The sequence below is a fragment of the Sturnus vulgaris genome, chromosome 1 (genome assembly GCF_052056855.1).
Source record: "Sturnus vulgaris isolate bStuVul1 chromosome 1, bStuVul1.hap1, whole genome shotgun sequence".
Classification (NCBI taxonomy): domain Eukaryota; kingdom Metazoa; phylum Chordata; class Aves; order Passeriformes; family Sturnidae; genus Sturnus; species Sturnus vulgaris.
In genome coordinates this window covers 86,528,520-86,544,318 of record NC_142243.1, presented here as the reverse complement: position 1 = coordinate 86,544,318, position 15,799 = coordinate 86,528,520, and the positions used below count along the sequence as shown (strand labels likewise).

General features: G+C 38.4%; 1 protein-coding gene across 2 annotated transcripts in view; it reads left to right on the top strand.

The window, feature by feature from the left end:
* Nucleotides 1-15,799, top strand: part of ADCY2 (adenylate cyclase 2) — a 201,358-nt gene that overhangs the window by 63,983 nt on the left and 121,576 nt on the right. For both annotated transcript variants that reach the window (XM_088171170.1, XM_014872312.2), the window contains exon 3: nt 933-1,094. In XM_088171170.1, coding sequence (XP_088027296.1) covers nt 933-1,094 — 162 coding nt within the window. The remainder of the gene's footprint in view (nt 1-932; nt 1,095-15,799) is intronic.

Below are 15,799 nucleotides of genomic sequence, written 5' to 3'. Positions count from 1 at the left end.
TTGCAAATCAACTCAAACTGATGGAAAGCCTTACATGGAGATATAATTATATACAACCTGGCACATTTTCAGAATCGCCTACTTACTTATGTGTGCAATACCTGAGTCCCAAATCTAGTTACATCTTCTCAAATGTGTGGTGGGGTTTGGAATGTAAACATACCATCAAATATATATTTTCTATGTATAGTGAAGGAATCCCTTTTACTTTTATGGGTTGGGCTGTGCGTTTGTTTCATAAGGTTAGTTTGGACACTAGTACCCTTTAAAAGAAGTTGACAGGAGATTCTGCATATGGACTGTGATTTTCTGAAGCTGTTTCTCATGACTAAATAAATGTATTACCTTAAAATGTAGTGATTTTGTGGAATTTGACACAGGTCATGTAGATACTCATGAAATACAATCTTGTTAAATCAAATTTCTTGGCTGAACTTGAGCTTTTTTTTTTTTCATAATATCATGTATATTATATTCTGAATTTTTTAGTTCATCAGGATGTACAAAATCTCTCTGTTTTGAGATTAAGGCTCTGTGAGAAGTTTGGCAGGTTGTTTTGTAATGCAGGTCACAATCAGAATTGACCAGTCCTGGGATCTCTTTACTTGTACCTAGAGTATTAATAAAAATAAAAACTTAAAAGTATAAATTTGAAGTAAAATTTGAAAGGTTTGGAGCATTTTGTATGTCGTAAACCATGACTTAGTAGCTTGAAGCCACACTTCTTAAGTCTAATATGATGTAAATTTTCCAATTAATTAAAAATTAATTCTTCCTAAATCAATTTTCTTTGCTGGTTAGCAATTACTTTCCTGTGAAAAACTGGTGTGTAACTTTATGCTGAAGACAGTTTCAAAATTAAATGCTATTTTAAAAATCTTATTCCAAAGTGAACTTGACATGCTTCTTTTCCGTCTTGGTGTCTTGCACAGGTATCATTTTTCTTGTTCATCATTTTTGTGGTGTACACCATGCTGCCCTTCAACATGAGGGATGCTATAGTTGCCAGCGTCTTGACCTCTGCGTCTCACACGATCGTGCTGAGCGTCTGGCTGTCAGGTACAGCTGTTGTAAAGGAGCACTTGGTTTGGCAGGTAGGTGCTTTGTGGAGTCAATCATTAACTGTGCTTTGAATAGCCTTGCAAATGAGCCAGGAGTATCTCACTGGGTGCTTGGGAGTATAAACTTATTTCTGTCTTGATTTCTGAGTCGCTAATTCACAGGTAATTCTCTTTCTAATAATGAGGGTGTCAGTAATGTTATGTCTTCCTGAATTACACAGGGAAGTGGTGGATCTACAGCACTTACCAATGTGAAAACTTAAATTGCTTGAAAACATGTGATGCAGCTGTACTGTGGTAGGTGCCCTACCCCTCTGGTTAGCAAAGCACGTTGTTCCTCTCCTCACCTCCTTAAGGCATTGCTTCCAAGACCGAGGATTTTTTCCAAGTAGCAAAAGTTATCTTTGACACTGTGCCTTTGAATATGCTCAAATCAGCTGGGTTAAAGTTCTGCTGTGAAGACATTGCCCTCTACAAGTCTGCTGTAGTCTTGTCCTCCTTCTGTAATTCTTTGCCATTTATAGGAATTTTACAGCCTTACCCTGGCTGGTCGCAATGATTGAATGAGACTGGCTGGCTCCAGACTCCATGACATTTTGGGAACCCATCTGTGTATGCAGTTGTGCCTTGGATTGTAACTCAGGTCTGATAATCTAACACATGACATATTGCAGATTAATAGTCTGTAAAAATCTAAATATTGGGAGTTGTTTTTCCTTATTCTTTTACAGAAGATCTTTTAAATGGTGAATTATTACAGTTTTAGTTGTAGTATTGTGACAATCTCAGCTGACATTGGTAGAAATCTGTATTTTTCAAGAAAGACATAAGATTTAATTCTGAAAAACAAAGACATGGGTTTGTTTTTCTAGTATAGTTATGCCATGCTAAGGAAACAGAATTATTTTAACATTTGCATCAAAATGATATTGAAGCTTTAAAGTGAAGACATTTTTATAAACATACTGAAAGAACAAGAAAGACAGACATTGTACTATTTATTGTTAATAGCAATAAGAACAAAGCAAATAATAGTTTCTACTTACCTTTAAAGATACTTATGGCTTACTTTGAAAAACACCGTGCCTCAAAATGATTTAACAAATATACTGCCTTGTAACTCGTTGTTGAGGAAAATACACTTTATTTCCAGTTAGCACTGCAGAAATGTGTTCTATGGAATATTGAAATTGAAGTCTAGTAAACAAAATATGTTCTAAGATGTAATTTTCTGTATAAATTTTAAATTATGAACAAGGTAGTTTTGCTTTTTTCTTGCTGATTGAGATTAGTTGAGTGTTTTTTTGTGGGGATTGCAAAGTTGTGCTGTATGTTAAGCAAGAACTGTGGTCATCTGCAATTAATATAGTATTTAAACAATTCAGTAATAGAGTTATTGATATTTGTAGTGGAAAGAAATTAGGGAGAATATTACTCTTTAGTTTTTTGTTAACCTATGGCTTTTTTTCTGGGCATTGATACACTGCTAAAGCAGTATTGATGTTTGCCACTCCTCTAAAATTATTTTGGGTTAATGTTCCTGTTTGCAAAAATTATTTATTTTTCTTGCCTATCTTTCTAGACCATTAACATTTGGTATATCTAAACCAATACTTTCAGAAGATGTATTTTAAGACACATCACGTCTACAGAATCAAAAGAAATGAATCACAGTCTGTGAGGCAAAATTCTTGTCTTTCATATCTTCTGTAACTTCCTGTTTGATTCAGAAGGAGTGGCAGTCTTTCCACAGTTAGGAAACTTGTTAAGAATGTTTAGTTTCTGCACTGTTACTAGTTTTCTATTCTGTCTTTGTAAAATGTGTTACGTGTTATGAATAGCTTGGCAGTTACTGGAGGTACTGAGTGCACTGCATTCTTGCAAATTTGTGGGAAGGACTGAATGATGCTCCCTGATTTCATTTCATTTGCCCTCTGTATATTTTTAGATTACTATTGTTTATACTTTGGAGCGTAAGCAAAAAATGTTTGTTTTGTACTCTTTGCTTTTGAAAATCAAGACCATAAATAAGGGCTGAGACTAGAGATACTGATGGCACTAAAAAGAGTAATAACATTTGCCAATTATAAACCTTAAGTTCATATAGGATATTATAGTATATATATCTTGTATATGCAGCAAGCATCCTTCTGTAGAGAATACCTGTATCTCATTAATAATTACTTCCTATGTTTTGAGACTTCCATTTTATCTTCTCTGAGCTTTCTCTTGGCTGAACAACCATTCTTTCAGTCTTTCTTCTTATGTCAAGTTCTTCTGCCTTATAATGCATTTGATAGGCCGTTGCTGGACCTTCTTCAATTTTTCAGCATCTTTCAGCAACTGATAGGCATCCCATAGCATTTTAAAAGTTAATCATACCTTCAGTCTGTAAGAAGAGAAAAATCGATGTTCCAAAGCATCCACTCATTTTGAAATTTGGCAGAGCCTATCTGACTGGTTTTGTCATTCCTTTGTTATCCTTCTTTTTTGATGTAAGATTTTACATCGAAAAGGTGTCTTCTTTAAAGGTGCAACGCTTAGGATCCAGGGTCTGCTGCAATTAGAGATACTGAGGTAAAGTCTCCTGCAGGGATAAAGAATCCTTCAACAGACTCTCTGCTGGTTACATGAAGTAGTCTCTGTTTGACCTACATGTCTTTCGGGGAGAGGGAATACACCTTGGTCTAAAAATTGGCAATGATGGAGATTCCACAAGCCTTCATATTTTTTCCATGGCTGTTGAATGTCGATGTTAGAATTCTGTTCATCTTTCTTATTAGGAATTTGTCTAGCCTTGTCATCCAGCTTCTGGATCTCATTTTTTTGGCCAGTAGGCTGACAGACCCAACAGGATCCAATTTCTGTTCCTCCCATGAGAGTGCTTCTAGACTATCATGAATTTGCCTCATAACCTTTTTGTCAGTAAAATAAACGAGTTGCCAGCTTTTGCACTAGCTAAGCCTTTCATCACTTTCACAGTTGTTCTTTGAGTCCTCACTTGTGCTTCATCAACATCTTTCTTGCAGCGTGGGCATTTCCTTAGAGGAGCGTGCCAGGAGCAGCTGTGGCCGTGCCAAATGCTAATAGGGGCCAGGTCCACAAAGGGGTCAGTGTGCTGCCATGCCCAGCACAGACACAGCCTCTACAGTGAAACACCTGGCTCAGCCCAGCACAGAGACACAGCCTCTACAGTGAAACACCCAGCTCAGCCTCCCGGTGAGCTCCTGCGGGCAACCTAATGCACAGCTGTGGCACCTCTGACGGGAAGGGGGGAAAAAGGGTCCTGTGTTCCAGCCTCAGTTTATGAAAAAAATAACTGTGTATGTATGCTTTGGGGCTTTTTTCTGTTGAAAATTTTAATCCTAACCTTTACGAGGCACACGTAAAGGTCTGGAATGCGGGACTCTGCCCCCTCTTTCCAGGTGAGAATCCTACTGCCAAGCAGAGAATGTTGTTCTGTCTGCTCCAGGACTGCTCTAAGACTCTAATTCTGATGTAAAGGCATTTGGCTCAGAAGACTTTCACAACTTTAACATCCCTTTCAGTCATTCCTGGAATGGAAAATATTTAACTGCCATCTCTTGCTATAAACATATAACCTGTTATTCCCAAACCAGAGGAGATTCTAATCAAATACCTGTGTTTTTTTATTCTGTTATCAACTAGTCAACCAGTCTGATCTCATAATGACTTGATACTATCATTAGAGGCAGTTTTGTTCTTAATCTGTTAAAAAAAAGAGGTAAGTAAAATAATTAAACATCCTATAAGCTTTCATTTATCTTTTCTCCTATGATTTATATGAGGAGTCTGATTTTTTTATTTTAGATCTTTTAGTTTTACTTTCTCAGCAAGCAGTATTGTTGCTCTTGCAATCATTTTTCATGACCTTGGTGTTTTCCAAACTTTGGCTAAATCATTACAAACTTCCCTTTTACAATTTTTTTTAAAAGCAGTATTCTTTATCTTAGAGGATTTTTTTGGTGGCTTCTTGCAACTCTGTAAAAGGGGTCACTTTTAAAGGCAAAAAATTATAGCTAGGCAGAATGCATGTGTGCATACATCCAACTTTATATTGGCGTTGGAATCTGTTCAGGAATGCATACACCAAAAGGAAATAATTAGTAACAACTTTTATGAAAGTCTTTGTGTGATCTCATAGCCTGGATAATTCTTAAAATAATATTCTATTATTTTAATAGAAATAATATTGGTGGGAGAAAAACAAATACTAAATGAAAAATGTATTTTCAGGAATGTTTGAAGTGGGAAATTCCAAGCTTTCATCCACAAGATCTCGTGCATTTGCCATCAGCTAAGCTGAGGTCTCCTCTTACAAAATTAAAAATCAATGACTATGGCCTATTCAGGAAAAAAAAATAAACTAAACAACTGAGAATCGAAAAAGGAAATTGGCTTTATTAAAAAAAACCCAACAATTTCTTCATCACTACACATCTTGAAAAAAAGTTACACCAAAAGCTCATAATCAGAAGTGTAGCAGGGTTTTCAAAGATAGACAACTTTGATTTTCATCTATAATATAGGTTTAGATATTCTAATCCACATGCAACATATCATGCAAAAGGCTTTTGCTTAGAACACTGATTTAAACTCATCTGTTAACTTAGTAACTTTAAGAGGTGATGATATTTGCAAAAACTGCTTTATATACTGTTGTGGCACAGCAGAAAAATAAAAATAAAAAACACCAGTATTCATTGGCTTATAAAAGGAGAAAATGTACCGCTCTAGGGTTCAGAAATAGAGTAGAAATTGGTTTATGCTGTTATCACACTGTGCAAGAAAAAAATCATGTTTATTAAAAAAGTCTGGGAAAAAAGCCTATGTCTTTAAGTACATCCAGTGCTGTACAACCCCTGAGGCAGTAAAGCTGCACAGTAAAAGTTTAAAGCACATAGGAACTTCATTCAGTCTGAATGTCAAAAAGCTGTTACCAGGGGCTGGATTTATCCTTTTTCCTTGAATGCCTTCTTCTTTGAAGGAGATGGGGAAGGGTAATTTGTGAAGGTAATGCAGCTTAAACAACTCCTGCTTTTTGCTGCTCAGTTTCACGCAGTGAATCGCTGTTGTTCCTGTGCAGGTGTGGAGGGCAGTGACTGCTGTGAAAGGAGGGAGACTGTTCCTTGTACTCCTTGGAGCAGCAGCTGCCCCTGTCCTGTTCCTTGTGCCTTTTCCCTTTGCTGTCCCCACCCCAGCAGCAGTCTGGCTCAGCACATTGTGCAGCAGCTGGGAGCCACTTTGAGGGAGGAAGGCTCTGTCCTGCATTGCACAACGCAGCAGGCATATTTTTTTATTATTGCATCTTTTCTTTACTCTTGATTTTTTGCTTTTCTAGGCAGATATTGAAATGCCATCTGCTGTGGGTTTCAAACTAATTTTCACAATCAGCAGATGTACTTTGTGTTTCACTCATTCTTTAAGGGAATCTGTACAGTTTGGATGTGCTTACAAAGAGGCCACTTACCTACAAGAGTATAGATATGTAGGCGAATGTATAATTGCATTTCAGAGTGTTTAAACATAAATATGGAGAATACGAACGTCTTCCAAAAAGTCCCTTAGGCTGTAAAGGGAAGACGAGTAATACTTAATGTGATGGAAGATTCAGCAAAGTTCTAGAATTGTCCTGTGAAATTAAATCATGTGTGCAGGTGGCCATGCGGGTTTTCAAAAGCACCATTTACCTGCAGCCCAAAATCAGCACCTAAGAAATGTGTAGAAAAAAGTCCTGGTGAGATGTTTAGGAAATCATCAAAGTACAGAGGATGTGTAATAAATGCCTCTTTTTTTCTGAAGTAATGGAAATATCTCCATGAATTATCAAATAACTCTGGTTAGCATTGATTCTTAAGCTTTGCTGAAAGAATTAGATTGACATTTGTGTTAACTTCATTAAAGTTAATATTTTTATCAGCAGCAAATATTTGTTTATCTCTTTCATACAATTTTAGCTCACATTTCTTATTCTGCAAATAACAATTTCTTTTAGCAATTTTAATTTTCCAAAATATAAATTAATTTGTTGAACAAGCCCCCAGTCCTTCAGTATGTCCATGAAATTATAAAATGTCTGTGTCAGAAGCTCAATCTTGAGGCTACATTTCCAAAACTGTCACCTATACAGCATACCTTTTGCAAGGGAGTTGTATTCCAGATGCTTTTAAGGATAACTGTAACATAAATAACTTACCAGTAAAAGGTTAAACCCATGAATTCAGAATTTTGTAATACTGTCCATGAAGATAACTTTTCTTGGGTAAAACATCTTAGTTAATTCATCTGAGTTAGTTTTGTTGATTTCCTTCAATTTTCACAGATGTTGGTCAGCCTTTTCAGTTACTTTTAGTAACTTTTAGTACTTTTAGAGATTGTTTTTTTTTTTGTCAAATTTATTGTGAATTAGTTGTTTTCCTATTGGAGCTGGAACATTAAATTCTGTGAATGATACTCATTCTAGGCATGATGCTTTGTCATTTCATGTACTCCAAGAATTACCTTCTATCTCTACATGTTATTTGTAAGAATTCTGTAGAGTAAAAATATCTTTAACACTGTCCATATCTGAATACATTTCCCCATCCTGTCAGCCACTTTTAATGCAGCATAAAATAGGATCAGGAGCACAAACACCTGTTGTTGTGAAGAGAGGACTTTGATGAGTCAGAATCCACCTTGCAGTGGTTCAAGACCCCATCTCTTTGTAGATGTCTGTAATAGGATGTGATCTTTCTATTTCTTGTCTAAGCCCCTGCCACCAATCAGTGCTAAGCTGCTGGTCAAGTAGAAATCATTCCTCTTCCAATCATCTTCCAAAATTTGCACTCCTGTGCACTCATGGCAGTGTGTGCTCATGCAAGTCCCTGGATAGCCCTTGTTTCCCTTGGCACACTCCTGCCATGTGTTTGAGTAAAATGCTGGTGCAGAACTGCCTCAGCTGCAGCCTCCAAGGGCTCATCTTGTAAGTCCTGGGATGGGATCAGCAAATGCCTCCAAATGAGCATGTGGAGGCCAGGAGCAAAGGACATAAACTTCTGCCACATGTTTTTAGCAGCTACAGCTATGCTGCTTGTAAAAGAGAGCTGTTCTCTGGCCCTGGAGCTGGTAGCACAGCACAGCTTTTGTTCACCTGCCTCAACTCCCGCCCCCTTTCCCTTCCCCAAACACGGCGGTCAGGTGTCAGCTTCTTCCAAAACATTCCTGACATATTCTGTCCTCCAAGACATGTCAAGGCTCTGGGAAAATACTGCTTTGCCCAGATCAAAATGGTGCTACTGAGCAAGGTAACAGCTATATGGAAGCAATGATCATGGAACTCAAAACTGCCTGCAACCCTGGTTTGCCAGAAGAGACAAAGCTGGAGGACATCATCTGCAAACCTTGAAGTAAACATGGATCTGGTGCTGGGTGATATGGTGATATGGTGGATTAGGGGTTACAGTGGTAGTGATGGGTGGATGATTGGACTGGATGATCTTATAGATCTCTTCCAGCCCTGATGAATCTGTGATTCTGTGCATCCATGAATTCCTAATTCTTCGCTGGGATTGCACCTTTGGAAATTGCATTGCATATTCTTTTCCCTCTCAAGGTATATGTGTTCCTACACACCCAGTGAGTGGCATCATTATTTGTTATCTGTGGGCCTGAGAAGAAATCATGTCTCTCCTGTACCTCTCTCTAGTTGTGTGTAATAAATTATGTTTATCTGCCATCAGTTTAGAACTGGTTCTGGGTATGCTAAAGACTGTACACTGCATATTTGCTGCAAAGGTCACCTGCCTGGACTCTGCTAGCTCTTGCCTGTTTCTGAGTGGGGCGTTATTAGTTACAACTTTGGTTGCAGCAGTCTGCAAACAGCAAAGGCTGCAGTTTATCAGACATAAAGTTATGTTCATGAATCTATTTCCGGTTTTATTTCCTTTGTTCCTTTGAGGATGTATTTTCTCACAGATACACGGCAATCTATCAGCTCAGAAGCCACAAGAACACAGGTCTGAAGTAATCAAGCTGTCTCTGCTCCAGGCTAGCTCAGGTCCACAGGCTTTGGGAGTTCAGGCTGTGTGAAAACACTTAAGCTGCACTGGAAATACAAAGTTGTGCAGAGATCTGTCTGCATCTGAACCTTAGGCCAGCTTCCATGTCTTTAGATATACAATAGCAGGGTTAATCCTAAGCCCTTTAGTCTTTTAACAAAGAAATTAAGATTTACCAATGTTGAAATAGCTCAGATCTGCAGAAGATTCAAATGCTTGTGGGTGCTCAGAGCTAAGGCTGATAGGCCATCATTGACTGAAGCCTCAGCAGGACAGGAAACAAACACCTGAGCAAAATCACCCTAAATTATTCCAGCAGATGTTTTGTTCTCAATGCTGAAGAAGGGAGCTGGTGCCCTTCACACCCTTATAAATTCTTATCAATCTGACCCAGAGAATATTTTCTCTCTCCTAAGCAAGAATATTTAGTTTCATCGATCCTGTAAGTAGGAAGACTTCCATGAATGCAAAATACTAACTATTTAAGATCCCAGTGCCTGTCATTCAGTTGTGCCACTGTGCACTGCTGCAGAAGAGGATGAAAAGAAGGACTTGAAAGTTCATTGGGTCAGTTTAAAACTGGGGAAAATTATTGCAAAATTAACGAATGCAAATTAATAGGTCAGATTCTGAAGCATGAGAGTCTGTGTTCTTCGACACTGGCACACTTTTGTGTTTTAGAAGCCAAAACTGAATTTTGCTCCAAAGAGGTAAATGAGGTTTTGCTGTGAAGAAATTTGTTCATTTAAAAGATTTCTAATGGCCATTTGGACATTTTTCTTTGTCTTGAGTACTCTCTCACTCTGTATGGTCCTAGATTAGTAGCCTCTGTGTCACAGTAATATTGTTAAGGTTAACCACTGCAGGTTTATCTGTCCTATTTACTAGTTTATTTGCTACACTTTGCCCCTAGACATGTAGAGATGAGATCTGCTTAAATTATTTTTAGACAGGAAAAGCTTGTGTCCTGATGGGCATTTACTCACATATGTACTTTTAGTAAAACTCTTGGGATTATTCAAGGTGGTTTGCAGCAGCTTGTGTGAGAGAGCTTCACACTCTGAATGCAAATATGACGTGTGCAATTATCCTGTTTCCTCTAGTATGTAGGTGATGAGATGGAGTTTTAGCTTCTGATGGAAGTCAGCTGGGGTTTTGCTGATGGTCTCTGAATGCTGACTGCTGCTGACCTCCATGTACACACAGATACACACACTGCTTGGCCTGTGGAGTGAGTCATTAAAATTTGGCCTGTGGAAAGAACAGCCCACAGTGACAAGGAGCAATGCTCCCAGGTGGTCTGCCTGCTCCAGCCAACTCACCCAGGCCAGCGGGCAGGAGCAGAGAGCTCTCCCTGTGTGACACACGGAGATGCTGTTGCTGGAGTGACAGTGTCCCCAGGGTCTAGCAGGGCAGTGAAGTACTGGCATTCCAAACCCAGTTCTTTTGCCCTAACAGACTATTTAGATCCACTCATTTATCATGTTTAATTTATTTCATAACATCAAATACAGTCAGGTTGGTTAAGATCTTTAGGGCTTGTCTTGCTCTCCCTTCCTCTCCCCCCTTCTTTTTGGAATAAATAAGCATTGAATAACAATTTGAGAGTCTTGAAAATGGAGAAATGAACATAATAATAAAGAAAGTAAAGCAAAAAGGAGAGGACAGAGAAGAAACATTACATTATCTGTGTGAAAATGGAGACAAAATCATAAATGCTAATAAATAGAAGTAGAATACCAAAAAGTCGAAAGGTGGCTAATGAGGCACCTTTAATAATGTTCGCTATTATTTGCTCTAAGATTTTTCTTTATTTGCTATTCTGTCATCAACAATGACATTGTTTTTTTTCCTGCTATCCAGTTATTTAGACTGTAAATGTTTCCCTTGGGTATTTGGAACTTTCTCACCTCAGTTCAGTTTATTGATGCTGCACCAATGATCTCTGGATGTAGAGAATATTGCCATTCTACTCTTATTGGTATTGACTGTGTCAGTTCAGAATCTCTTTCATTATTTCAGCTTCTGTTGAGCTGCATTTGCTAAAAAATATTCATGAGTCAAATCCAGGGGTTGCACAGAAACAGAGTTGGCCTGCCTGGGACATTGGGGGATTGAGCAGGAACCTTTTAAAACATGTATAATCCTCTGTATCCTCCCTGGACCTACCTGTGCCTTCAGTCCTGGGCTTTGTCGGTAACCTTTAAGCTCCTGCAAGGTTAGAACAGAGTACAAATAAAGATCTCACTTTGCAACCCTCTTTTCCTCAGCAGAGTCAGTGTTAAACCCAGCTCTGCATTTGAAGGAGAGGCTGATACTGGTGGGTCTTGAGTGGCAAATTAGTGCTCCTTTTCTTCCTCTGAGAGGAGAACACAGGCAGCAGAAGGAGTGCTGGAGAGCCATTTCAGTCCTGCTGGAGTTGCCCCAGCAGTGCTTCTGATCCTTCTCATATTACTACTGGGATAATCATTGCAGCTGCAACCAGCTGGTCCTTTCTGGAAAAAAATGTGTCTCTTCACACTGGATTTGGATATTTTGGAGGTTTTCCTTGTCTCAGCCTTCAGCTGATATCCATTGTCTGTGCTTTCTAGAATCCACTGACTCTTAGATTGGATCAGCTGTTAGGTCAATGTTAATTAAAAGCTAATCTGCAAAAATATGAAAGAAGAGAGAAATAGTGATAGAGGAGCCCCAATAATGTAATCAGAGCAAACGGGACACTCAATTGACCTAGAATGGGATCTTTAGGGGAGGAACCAAAGTGAGGAAAAGGAGGGATCCTAGTGGTTTGGAAAATGAGCAAATATGGGAGAATAGATGAACAAGGCAATAAAAGCAGATGACCATGTGTTAACAGGCTGTGGTCAGTACTGCTATCTGGCTGTTTGTACTGTCTTCTTCTCAAGCTCCATTCCTAACATCTATTCTGTGTGCATGTGCCTCTGTGTGTGGGGAGAGCACAGGATGGAAACCTTGTGTTGTACTGGAGCAGCTGGGGAGGATGGAGAGGTCTAAGTACTCTCTGGTACTTAGGGGGCTGTGGGTCAGAGGGGCTCGAGGGCTGAGGCAGCTGCACAAATATTTCGTGTGTGTGTATCAGCACGTGTGATCACTGGTCAGGCCACACTAGTGGTGAGTGGGAGATGAGGCCATGAGCCTAGGCTGGATACTGGAGAGGTTCGAGGCCATGTGGTTTGACTACTGGAGGAAGCAGGGAGTCCGAGCCAGACCAGAGACAGACCTGTTTGTGCAGGTGGAGGATGATCCAGAGCTGGCCATTGAAAAGACTGGCTATCTGCAGCCAGTTCCTGGAGGGATATATAATGTATCTATGTATGTATTCTGTGCTAAATTGCTTTCATCCTGTGTGGTTGGCTGTTGGTATGTGTACAAATGCACTGTATGAATGTGTGCCTCACAACTGGATGGATGGGGGGATGTGGTGCTGCAGCAGCTTTGCCTCTGTCAGGCTCCTAGAGTCAGCAACCTCTATCATAAACTAGAGCCACATATTTTCAAATAGAATTCCATATGCTCATAAACAGCATTATGAATTTTGTCTAAGAAGTGGTTTTCTTGGTGAACTTGATGAAGATTTGACTTTAATATCTTTACAGTGTATAACACAGGGACAATTTCTCCTCTTGGCATCCCTTCCCTTCATATTCACACGTGGGATGTGGTAAGCCCTGAACCCATAAGCCATGGTCATAATGAGAAAACATTAAACTTTCATATCTCCTAGGAGTTGCAGGCATGTGTATTACTGCATGACAAGGTAGTTGATTTTTCACTATATATTTGCTGGTCAGCATCAGGGTTCCACGCAACCTCAATAGTATCAGAATTAAAGCAGAGTAAGTGTGGAAATGCTGCTCCATAATTACTGAACTGATATGATACCTGGCAGTGAAGGATTGCTGCAGGCAGTTGCTCTGGGGGTGCAGAGAGAAGGGAAAGATTTTCTGATGCAAACTGCCTAAGCAGACAATGATGTCCCTAGAGAGACATTGAGCATTCAGGTAGTGGAGCATATTTTTTTCCTCTTCAATGTCACTGAAAGAAATATAAGGATACAGAGCAGAGGTGAGCTTAGAGTGTTAGAGTCAAACCAGAAAGGTTGTTATAATTTTTTGAGAAAGATTGAATATAGCTCATGAAAAGGGATTTACAGTAATAAATGCTCTTTCCATCCCTGAAATATCTGACACAATTCCTTATGTTCTTATTAGAAATTTAACTGTTATTTGCTGTGTGAAAACAGCTCAAGGAAGGTAGTGGTGGTGAGATTCTCAGTCATGCTGGGCTCAGTTTGGATTATTTGATATGAAGCATAATGGGATATCTCAGAGAGTTGAGGAGCTAAGAGGTAGGGCAAGAGTTGGACTTAAGTGCTTCAAGGTGATGCTCCTATGTGTCTGCAATGCTCTTTTGCAGTTGAGGTGTGTGAAGTTAAATTGGCTTCTTTTGCACTATGGAAAGAAAAATAAATCTTCCCTTCCTGAAAACTAGGACTATTTGCCATCATGTTGATAGCTCTGAAAGTGGCACCCTCTGGTTAGCATTGACTATAAACTAGCAAAAGTCAGAAGTCTGAAGATATTCAAGAACCATCATGGTCTCTTTCAACTATACCCTTCAGTGATTCTGTGAAGTCTGCCATTTTATTTTAGCTTTCCAAATTCAAATTTCTCCTTGTAAACTGTTGGAAGTTTTCTCCTAAGATTTATGTCTTCTTTTTACTTCCCTCACTCCTTGGTTTAAAATCCATTTTTGCTAATTTTTTACTTATTCTTTCTTACAAACCTGTTATTTGCTTCTTTTTCTGACCTAGCTGGGCCTTTTTAAAACTTTAATTTATGTGGGTTTTTTTCAATCTTTCAGTATAGTTCATCCTGCTTAACAGCTTCCTATGATAGAGAGTTCATCAGCTTTACCTGTGTTGTAAGAAAAACCATCTCTTGCTTTTATCAAACCTGTCATCTGTTTGCATCCCCCAAATTCTTACACAGGAAAAGACTGAACAGTTGAGCTCAGTTCACCCTTTCCAGATCATTTATGATCTTATAAACCTCTGTCACACCTCCTCTATAATTTCTTTCCCAGGCTGCAGAATTGAAAATTATTTGTCTTTCCTTGTTTAGAAGCCATTCCATACCTTTGATCTTCCTTATTGCTTTTCTCTGATCTGAAAGTTTTCTCTTACACAGTATGAAAGCACAGTCTATAAGACAGAAAATCCATTAATACTTCATAACATGCTTGTTTAGTAAGCAAGTAGGTCATTGTAAATTCTGATGACCCTGAATAAAGAGAAAAAAAATGACTAGCCTGATGCTCAAGGCAAGCTCAAATTAGCTGAAATGTTACTAGTGAAGGAAATGAAAAATCTGTGACCTGACCCATGCAATCTTGAGGGGAAAACTTAGAACATTTTCTTAACAAAATGCACATGATTCTGTAATTTGTGAAGGAGGTTCAGAAGAACTGTTATGCATTAATTAGGGTGAAGTAAGAGAAATATGTTCGCTTTTCATGTCGGAAGATGAAATGTTGAGGTCTGCTTGTACTAAAAATAATTCTAAAGGAGAAAATAGGGTTCTGATTATATTGTATTATGCTAAAACCTAAGCAGCTAGGTTTGTTTCTCCAGGGCTGTTACTTATTGGATTTTTATTTTTTTTTAACGATTCCAATTTAAGAGTTGTGAAGCTGAATATGAAAAAAAAAAAAAAGTATGCTTCTATACCCATATTACTAGGGATGGGGGAAACGAAAATCTGTACTTAGAAGCAAAGAATCCTTCCTAGACCAGGAGGGAAAATTTGAATTTTTTTTTAATAAGTAACTCTAGTCTTTTTTAAGAAAACATGTATTCACCAAAAGAACATACAAATAAAAATGAATTTAAAAAAAATTAAAATTGCAGTGTATCTAAATGCTAATGCAGTTACTGTCTCATTAACTGGATGCCAAAAGAAGGCAGTGGTAATTGTGTAGCTGCTGCTAAGAAAATTTTCAGAACGTATTATGGATGTTGTGCCTTATCCTGACAAAGTCAGTTCACAAAAGAACAATAAGCACTGTCTCAAAGGAGTGTTATGTTTCAGGTATTAAAATCTCCCCTTAACAAGCATCCAAGGCATAGATCAAAGTAGAACTACAGTGTCTATGGGCTTGAAATTCATAAGTATTTTCTTGAACTCAGGATTGCAGATCTGTTGCTATTTTGGAAAATAGTTATTTCCAGTATTTTTCAGGAAAAGTTCACGGTATGTTCTGTGGTATTCAGCATTTTAGCAGTGATAAAATGCTTTGCATTATATCCTGTCTTGACAATATTAATGCCTGTATGTGTGTATATGTAATATGTAAAATTATGCATATATCTAATGTACATAGTATAGATAAATATATAATTTTTCTCCTCTTATACACAGTTTTATAATAGCAAATCAAAGTCTCTGGACTATACTGTTGTGTTTCAGATATGGCTAGTGAGGTTTTTTGATTACATTTGTGTCCAAGTACCTTCCATTTTAGTTCAGTGAGTCCAGCTGGAATTAAACACATCTGCATACCACAGGACAATTTTTTAAGTCTGAACCCAAGTATAGAAGCCTTCTTTCCACAGATTCTGTTTCTTCATCAAGTTCTTGTACTTTGCCATGATGTCAG